The following is a 9,275-nucleotide window of genomic DNA, read 5'->3' on the forward strand; positions in this document are numbered from 1 at the left end:
AAACCTGGCAGCATGCAGGCAGATATGGTCCTGGAGAAGGAGCCGAGAGATCAACACCTTGATCTGCAGGCATCAGGAGACTGTGTGCCACACTGGTTGGAGCTTGAGCATATGAGACCTCAAAGCTTGCTCCATAGTGACACACTTCCTCCAACAAGGCCACACCTACTCCAACAAGGCCACACCTCTTAATAATACCATTCCCTATGGCCAAGAGTTCAGACCATGAATCTATGGGGACCACCTCCTATCCAAACCAGCACAATGGCAAAGAAACATCACTGCCAAGGTATGCTCTGTCTTTAAATGAAGATTTGAAACCTGAAGTACTAGTACCATCTATGGGTGGAGAACTGGAACCATGGTGTAAAAAGCACCATCTTTGTACTCCACTGGGCAGTTTCTAATGAACTGTTTTATGTCTCTGTTGCAGAGGGTGGGCGGCAAGGAAAACAGACAAGTCAAAGGTGAGGCATCTTTGGAAAATTTAATTGGACCATATTTTCTTTGCTGAAAACATCATATATCCGTAGACACTATGGGTTCCATAGCTTACAAAGGGGTAGTGGTTTTCCTACAGTTATACACTGTACCCAAATTTCTATAGAAAGATAAGACATTTCCAATCTTGCTTTTGAGTATTTCCTAGGAGATGCTCTAAAGGTTCCTCACAATGGCAAGTAATGCAGAGTAAGGCGTCAGTTCTCTCCCTCGCACGCTTAGTGCAATGGAGGGACAGGAAGGAAGACTAGTTATGTCAGTGCTAGTACCCAGGGACTGCTGCTGGGTCCTCTGAGGTGCACCCGTGGCACTGAGGTGCTGACACACCCTGGTACTGAGGAACCTGAGATGGGTAAATCCTGGGTAGCCTGTCACAGCCAAGCATGACTGTCACAGTGGAAGGGGACTTGGAGTTATCTGGTTCTTCCCGGGGCTCCCGGGGCTACTGGCCTTCACATGTAGCAAAGGAGCCAGGGCTGGAGGCTCACCAGGGCTCTCCCGCTTGGCACTACAGTACTGCAGGTTCACTTCAGGGTGCCTTGCAATGTATGCACTCAGAGTAAAGTTAAAAGTGCCTTTACTGATTCCTATTTCAGACTACTAGAATGAAAATAAAAGCATTTGATTCTCTGTCGAATGCAAACAGCTCCCTCGTGAGATACCCAGGTAGAGGGCAGCTGTTGGGATGTTGCTATGCACAAATGGAAATCTATCATTTGCACAGCATTCTCATTTCTCAAACTTGTTTCATTAGCTTTAAAAAAATTAGGATAAGGCAACCACATTTAATTAATTTTGGGTTGCAGAAAAACATCTGGAACATCAACCTTCATCTTCTCAAGTGTTAAGAGCTCATGATTCAAAGCTAATCAGCGAGTTTCTTAACAAGAGACAACGCAGCTACTCTCAATAAATGCACCTCTCGTCAGCACAGGGCCCCTCATAAATATAAAATTAAATTCTTTTGAGGAATACTTTTCTGACTTTAATATTTGGGATTTATACTTATTCTTTATATTTTATAGTAAAAAATGTATGGTCTTGGCTTCTCTATATTCATACACAAATGGTCTTATCTCAGCAGGCTCATAAGTGCATGGCAGGTTGGGTTACTCAGCTTCTTTCAGAAGGGATGGCGGCCACATGACACATGCTCTTAGAATCCTTGCAAAAACTCCTGCAGCTGGGTGACAATCTCTGTGTCCACCGTTTCCATGAGGGACTGGAAGCCTTGCTCCCCCAGGATCTCCTGCTGCGCCTTGAGCTTCTCATAGATGAACTGCTGCAGAGACACTGTGTGCACCGGGTCCTTCAGGGCCAGCTGTGGGACAGAGGACAGACAGGGTCAGAGAGACAGACCATCCTCCTGCACATGCCTCACTGGGCTCTGTAATCTCTCCACAGCAACGCTTCTAAGAGCCTCCTGCAGACAGTGTTTTGGGGGTCCTGAGTGTGTTGCTCTGATGTGCCCAGTTTCTCAAAGGAACACATCCTTTTAAAATGCTAGAATCTAGTAGAAAGCACCCTAAGAGGAGAAGAACGAGCGTACCAGTGCGACGACTGCTCTCCTAAGGACAGTCAGATTCCACAGCAGCAGGAGCACCCGCCCTCCCACTCCAAGCAAGCGCACACTATTTACTCTAGCTTACACTCCAACACCATTTAGTCCGTGCCTATGTTTTTAGGTTGGGGGGAGTGTCAAATTTTGTTCTTCCCCCAGTCCCATAACAGTATTTAGAAAAATCAAAGTAAAATTAAATTTTCAGTATTTTTATGCTACATATGTACACACTATAAGCTACACGTTATTCTTCACTTTCATAATATCACAAAATTATTTTTAAATACATGTTGAGTGTTCTAATTTATACTATATTTTTTAAGCTGTTAAACATAAGTAAAAGAGACCACAGTTTAAACAATTTTATCTATAACTTTGCTGGGTATGCCACAGTTTTGGGCTACTGTGAGCAGCCTTTCTTTATACTTCAGCTTCTTTCCTTTTGTTTGAAACAGGTCTCTGGCAGTCAAGGCTAGCCCCATACTAGAAACTGTAGCTCCTGTGCCTTGGGCTGCTGCTTTCACCTCCAAGCACTGGGTTGTGGGCATGTGCCACTATAGGCGAGTGCCACTATGCTCAGAACGCCATCTTGGTTTCCTAGGATATGGAAAGAACCACTAGGGCATAGAACATTTGTGACTCCTGATACACCAGCTTCTTTTCCCTATGGTTTGTACCAATATACAAGATGACAGTATTTAGTTGCTAACACTGTGTTGCCACTGTTATTATCTAAACGACTAATAATTATAACAACAAACAACACAGAATTAGTATAAGCTGAGCATTTATTTTACCATCAGTGACGTTGAGCATCTGCATAACATTCAATAAAGTATATGAATGTCTTTGCCCAATGTAGCTGACTTCCACCCATAACTTCTGTTTGAGTTATATACATGTTAAAACACAACCGAGAAAAAAGGGATATGGGCAGTGTAAAATTTAAATTATGCCCCATGTATTACCAAAGCAGAGATATAACAAATCCAAGAGAAAGAAAAACGTCAGTCCTCATTTCCCCTTGAAAGAGGAGAGAGGGAGTGCAGTGAGGGCACCACACCTTACCCATGAGCTGAAGATGCCCTCTACAGATGCACAGAAGCTGAAAGTGAACACTGAAAACACTTGCTATTTGGGCGCTAGAGAGGTGGCTCAGGAGTTAAGAGCACTTTGCTGCTCTTGTAGAAGACCCATGTTTGATTCCAATATGGTGGCTAACAATCTTATGAAATTCCAGTTCTACCAGGTACATGGTGTATATGCATACATACAGTAAAAACACTCATATACATAAAATAAATCTAAAAACATTCTTTAAATATTTTCTTTCTTAAGTAACATATAGTAATGATCAACATTATTTTAATTACAAAAATGTACCTATTAGGATAGAGCATATTAACTTTATAGACGTGTAATTATTCATAATGAAACTGGTAACTCTAGACAATAGCAACTGAGTTTAAACTGATGCTCAAGTAGTGAACAGTGGTTATAATAGAGCCTGCAGTCATCAGAAATGAGTCCTTAAAGTCACTGACAGCATTTTAAAGAACCTATTATTTTTATTAAAATAGAGGTATTTAATGTTTTAGATAAACACACAAAATGGCTGGTTTCATTACAGCATCTTTACTATGGTTTTGGTTGACCTTCTACCTCTAGAGCCTCTGTTCTCCTGCCTGCTGCCCTTGACCATCTGACCACCATCTGACCACTAGCCACCCCTTTCTGGATCTGTCATTTCCTTTTCAATGCCTCTTTTCCCTCTCTGCTGGTTTCCTTTCTAGTTTCATGATTTACACTCACACATCAAAAACTAGGACCAGGGCTAATGAGATCGCTCAGTGGACAGAAACCCTTGCAAATGCTGGCAACCTGAGTTTGATTGCTGCAGTCCATGTAAATGTAGATGAGAGAACCAGCTTTCAAAAGTGTACACTGTACACATCCCACACACCCAATAGTGAATACAAACACTTAAAACGCTGGGATCCACATAGGAGAAAAACCACATTGTTTGCCTTTCTGGCTCTTATTTACCTTAATAGAATAATTCCTAGTTCCATTCATTTTCTTGCAAATTTCATTTTATGGCTGGGAAAGTTCCATTGTGTATATACACCACAGTTTTATTACATTCACCAGCAGACAGACATCTAGGCTGTTTCTACTCCATTGCTATTGTAAATAGGCCAGCAATAAACATGGATGCATAAGTACTTCTGTGGTAGGACAGGGAGTCCTTTGGGTGTGACAAAGTTAGAATCCTAGCAGGTTCAATTTGGTGGTATGTTGTTGGACAGTAAAACCTCACCAGGAAGTTTGGTGAGATAGAGCAGGTTGAGACTTGGAGACTCAGGGGGCACAGACCTGAGGCTTAGGCGACTCCCAGCTCCCTGCCAGACTCCTGGCCTGACATGCCATGCCCCTCACATAAAAGAAACGTGTCCTATGGTCACGTAGCCCCAAAACAGAGTTCTTCATGCTAATGAGGTACCTAGAGGCCCAGAGGGCTTAGCCAATAAACTTCCCTTCCCAAACATTCCTCCCTGCAAAAGGTATTAAATCTCAGGTCTACCCTGAAAACTGGATATACTATGTTATGCATCCATTTTCTGCCATGAACAACCAATAAAAGGATTAGGACCACGGACTGTCTCTTTTATCAAGATCTGCCGTGGGGAGCCATGGAGAAGGCATTCGGCTACAGAGCCACAGATTAATTCTCCCATAGAAGGCCTCTCTGTGCTCCCAGCCACAGCAGCCACCAAGCCTGCCTCCACCAAGCTAAGGACAATCACCCCTGGGACAAGCCAGAGTTCCCCTCTCCCCTTGCCCCAGGCTAGATGCTCTCCTCAACTCTTGGACCCTCAACTCTGTTCTAGGCTCTCTTGGCTCTTCTGACTCCCAGCGGTGCCTGTATGTCCAAGAGTCAAAGAACCCGATGGCCCCAGCCTCGTCGCTGGCCAGGGAACCCCCAAATCAGCTCCTGCTCTCCCATATCTCAGACTGCTCTTTCGCATCCCCAGAGTGGTGTGGACGGACTCACAATATGCATGTTGGGAAATACAGCTTTCTAAGGTTATTAGCAAATCTACATCTGCTGATGGAAAACTATACTGCAAAGGTATATGTGATGGGCACTTTTCCTTCTAGAATAATCCTCTCCCACCAATTCTTCTTGCTAATTACAATCAAGAACCCTGGGTATTATATAGAAAACAAAGGGAAGGGAGCTCAAAGAGGTGGAAGGAAGAGAGCACACAAGAAAGTTCTAACTAGAACAGGATGTGGATTCTGTGACTTCATCCATGTCTCAGATGGCCCACAATCAGAGCTCAAGAAATCAGCAACCTGGAAACATCGAACAGCTTGGTCATCGTGGTCATCCAGGCTGTACACCTTAAGAAATAGACGTTGTTGTTCAAGTGCTGGTCTCTGCTACTTTATTGCAGTGGCTGAGCAGACTCTCGCACGCAATGTTAAGTACAACTGTCAGCACTATACGTACATGACAGAAACAGGAAATTAAGCAGGCCACCATGGCGCATCTTTAATACCAGCACTTGCAAGGCATAGGGACTACAAATGCAAGGCCAGCCTGAACAACATACAGAACTGTCTCAAACAAACAACACCAGTCTAACTCGCTTCCTTCAGGCATGGAGAGGACAGCAATCGTTATCAGGAGGGCAGCATTAATGTCTGATAATCTGACATTAATGTGAAGAAACAAACAAAAAAATTTAAAAAGACTCAAAAGGAATGCCATTGGTGGCATTCTAGATTGAATTCTGCAAGAGCATTAGTGGATAAAAAGAAATTGAAGTGTGGGCTTACATTCATTTCTGAGCTTTTAGAAATGTATAGTGTATATTTGAGGAAAAATAAACATAAAAATGTTAACACAGCATGAGCGCTGGAGAGCTGTCTCCACTTCTCATCAAGATAACCCCTACCCCCAGCAGCAGGCGGGTGAACTGGCTCCACGCCTCACCCGGGCAGCACAGCAGAGCGAGTGCTGAGGACATGATTGCAGAGCTCACCCTGCCCCTTGCACCAGGTGAGCTGGCTGGAGCTAGCTGGAGAGCTCACCCTGGTGGTGCCTCTGACCTCCCAGGCCCAAACCCCGGGTTTTGACCTAACCCACCCAGTACCTACACCATGTGTGAAAGGGCTGGCTCTGCAGATCTGATGCGGCAGAATCTCCATGGCAAAGGGCAAAAACAATAGATCCCAGAAGAGTCGTGGTGAGGATCCAATACGGAGAGTGTAGCCGAAGCCAGGGGCCTCGAGACAGTCCAAGGATTCACTGCGCTGAACATTTGCAAGTAAAGACATGTGGACAAAAGGGTACACTGTGGGACACACTGGGCATACTACAGCTCCCAGGCAAGATTTCTTGTTGTTGTTTTATCCTATTTTATTTTGGGTGGGGGCAGGTTGCAAGGGTGGATACGAAGGGACAGGGAGATTAATGATGGGATTGGAGTGAATGGTGTGAAATTCACAGAGAATCAACAAAGAGTTAAAAAGAAAACAATGTAAACAGCAGAGGAAACTCGTAGGGGCACATGAGAATTCTGTATGATTTCTTTTTTTACTACTTCTCTGTAAATCTAAAATCATTTCAAACATACAAACAGTATTTTACACAACAGACTCAAAAATCACCAGCTTACCCCTCTGTGGTACAGAAACAAGCAACATCCTCGTCTGCATACGGAAGTGGCAATCAGAAGATTCCTAAGTAGCTAACCTGGCAAGTTCACTTTTGAGGTGAGAAAAACCGATGTCTCTGAGCTCCATGTGACATCTGAGGCTTACTCCTCTTAGGCAGAAGACACCAGCAGAAGTAGAATACTTATTTCTAAATCCCTGCCTTTGTCCTTTTTCCATTTTTTTCCTAGTATGCCTGAGCCCTACTCATCCTCTCTAAGGAAGGACGTGATCACCTCAATGTTTGCATTAGAATGGACAGGGAGAACTGAGGAGCCTGTGTTAGCTGGCTTCACTCATTAATGGAAAGTAATTGACCACTATTCTTGACTCTAGGCGAATGGCAGATAAATGGCATTTTAACAGCCTAACGCAATTCAAAACTTCATTTGTTGCATTTTAATGTGCAAGTAGCTTTGTACTCTCTTGGTTTTAAAACTGTTGTTTACGGACACCGGACACGATGGTTTTGGATGAACCAAGTAAGGTTCCTTCCTTTGGTAAGCATTGCCCTTGATATAAGCTTTGAGCTTTTCAAAGTTTAGCCCTCAGAGGGGCTCTACAACTTTAGCTCCCGTGGAGCTACTTACCAGGATGTGTTTCCTATTAAGACATTTGTTGCTTGAAATAAAGTTTCATTGTGTTTCCTGTGTAAACCAATTTTACCCAACAAGAATTCAGGGACACTGAATCTTCCACATTCTTGAAGTCATGTGACTAGTTACTTTTTAGCCCTTCACATACCCTTTAGTTTTTCAGAAATTATTTACTGCAAGATTATTTCAAGAGAAAAAGGTTTTCTTTCTCTATTATTTTTAGAAGAAGAATAATGTGCTTTCCATGATACTTAACAGATAAAATAATAAACAGATAAAATTAATTAACAGATAAAACATGAAAAAGATAAAAAAAAATCAAGGAAAATATGTCATATATTTAACTACACTGTCTTCAAAACTTCCTGAGTTTGATTAAATTGCCTCTGCTTTAAATATTCTATTTTGAGATTTAATTATTTCACTGTGGCTAACTATCAATTTCTAAAATCTGTCTGAAATACTTAAACTTGCCCATTGAATACTTCAAGCTCTCCTCTTTCTGTGCGTAGTGAAGAACTGAGTCAGGCTGACAGATGCCAAGAACCTTGTCAGTGAGTCATAGCAATTCAAGTCCATCGTGTGTGAAGCCTTAGCTTGCTTTGCAGAGGGTAAACTGTGGTCTCTAAGTGACAAGCTTGCTGCAGAGTGAACCCCTGTCTCAATGAATGACTGTGTGAAGGAACATTCCTCTATGTTCCAATGTCCATCCAAGGGTAAGATTGCTACCAAAACATTTGGAACAAAACACTCCTGAGAACTAAAATCCCAAGTCAATTCATAAAACATCCAGAGGACTGCATATTCATTAGAATTTTTAAAGTAGATAATAGACTTTTTTAAAAGCTCCCAATGCAGTCATTTTTTCAAATATTTTCAAATATTTCCCAGCAGTATTTTAAGGAGCAAACCCACATCCTGTACATGTAAGGCAAACATTCTAACAATGAACAAAGCCCCAGCTACCCTACCCCCCTTATTTTCCAGACACCGCAGTCTGGCCTTATGCTGACTACTTTAAATTCAGTCCTCATGGCTTCTGAGAGGTGGGAGTATCCACTGCTAGCCTAACCATTATAGCTCTGTACATTTAATTCTACTTAGTTCTCACCTTACTTGATAGAAAGTTTCCCAGATTCTCTCTGCCTGTATTTCAGTAAGGAGTATCTGCAGTAGTCTTGTCTAACTATACACTCATTAGGGAATGCAGGACTCTTTTCTTTCTAAAATCACTCTTTCTTCCACCATCTACAAGTTTGTGGCCCTTCTCCAAGTCTTCCAGCCAAACAAAAGTCATGGTGAAGCAGTGTTTCTGCTATCTGGAAAATCTCTGCTGGAGATTTTGATACCTAATGCCACATGGCATGCCTTTTTATCTCAAAGATTTTTAGAGTACTGGGATGCTAATTTAGATTGTTTCTTAAAAAAACAAAAACAACAAACAAATGAAACCAAACCCACAAACCCACAGCACACCGTGGGCATCAAAGGACAACCTGTAGGTAATGTGTTGGTCTTCCCCTTCCATCCTCCTGGGGTAACTGCCGTCAAGAGTTGACACTCAAGGCTGGGTGAAGCTTCCTCGCTGAATCACCTCACCAGCCATTCCTAAGATCTTACATTTATATCTCTCCCACTCATTCCCTGACTACGATGACTGCTGTGTCTACTTTGTTGGTAGTCTTTAAAAGAAAAATAATTCTATTTATTCATCTGTCTCAGCATTTTCCTGCCTCCAAACTCATTTTGTCTCTAGCTGCATATGTAGCAGAAGATGGCCTAGTCGGCCATCACTGGGAAGAGAGGCCCCTTGGTATTGCAAACTTTATATGCCCCAGTACAGGGGAACACCAGGGCCAAGAAGTGGGAGTGGGTGGGTAGGGGAGCAGGGC

At 42.8% G+C, this 9,275-nt stretch overlaps 1 protein-coding gene across 3 annotated transcripts in view; it reads right to left on the bottom strand.

The window, feature by feature from the left end:
- Positions 1-468: 468 nt before the first annotated feature.
- The window catches only part of Ipo11 (importin 11), a 132,774-nt gene continuing 123,967 nt past the window's right edge, over positions 469-9,275 (bottom strand). For all 3 annotated transcript variants that reach the window (XM_021180389.2, XM_029468283.1, XM_029468284.1), the window contains one exon: positions 469-1,822. In XM_021180389.2, coding sequence (XP_021036048.1) covers positions 1,658-1,822 — 165 coding nt within the window. In that variant the 3' untranslated portion in view covers positions 469-1,657. The remainder of the gene's footprint in view (positions 1,823-9,275) is intronic.

This window comes from Mus caroli, chromosome 13 (genome assembly GCF_900094665.2).
Source record: "Mus caroli chromosome 13, CAROLI_EIJ_v1.1, whole genome shotgun sequence".
NCBI lineage: Eukaryota > Metazoa > Chordata > Mammalia > Rodentia > Muridae > Mus > Mus caroli.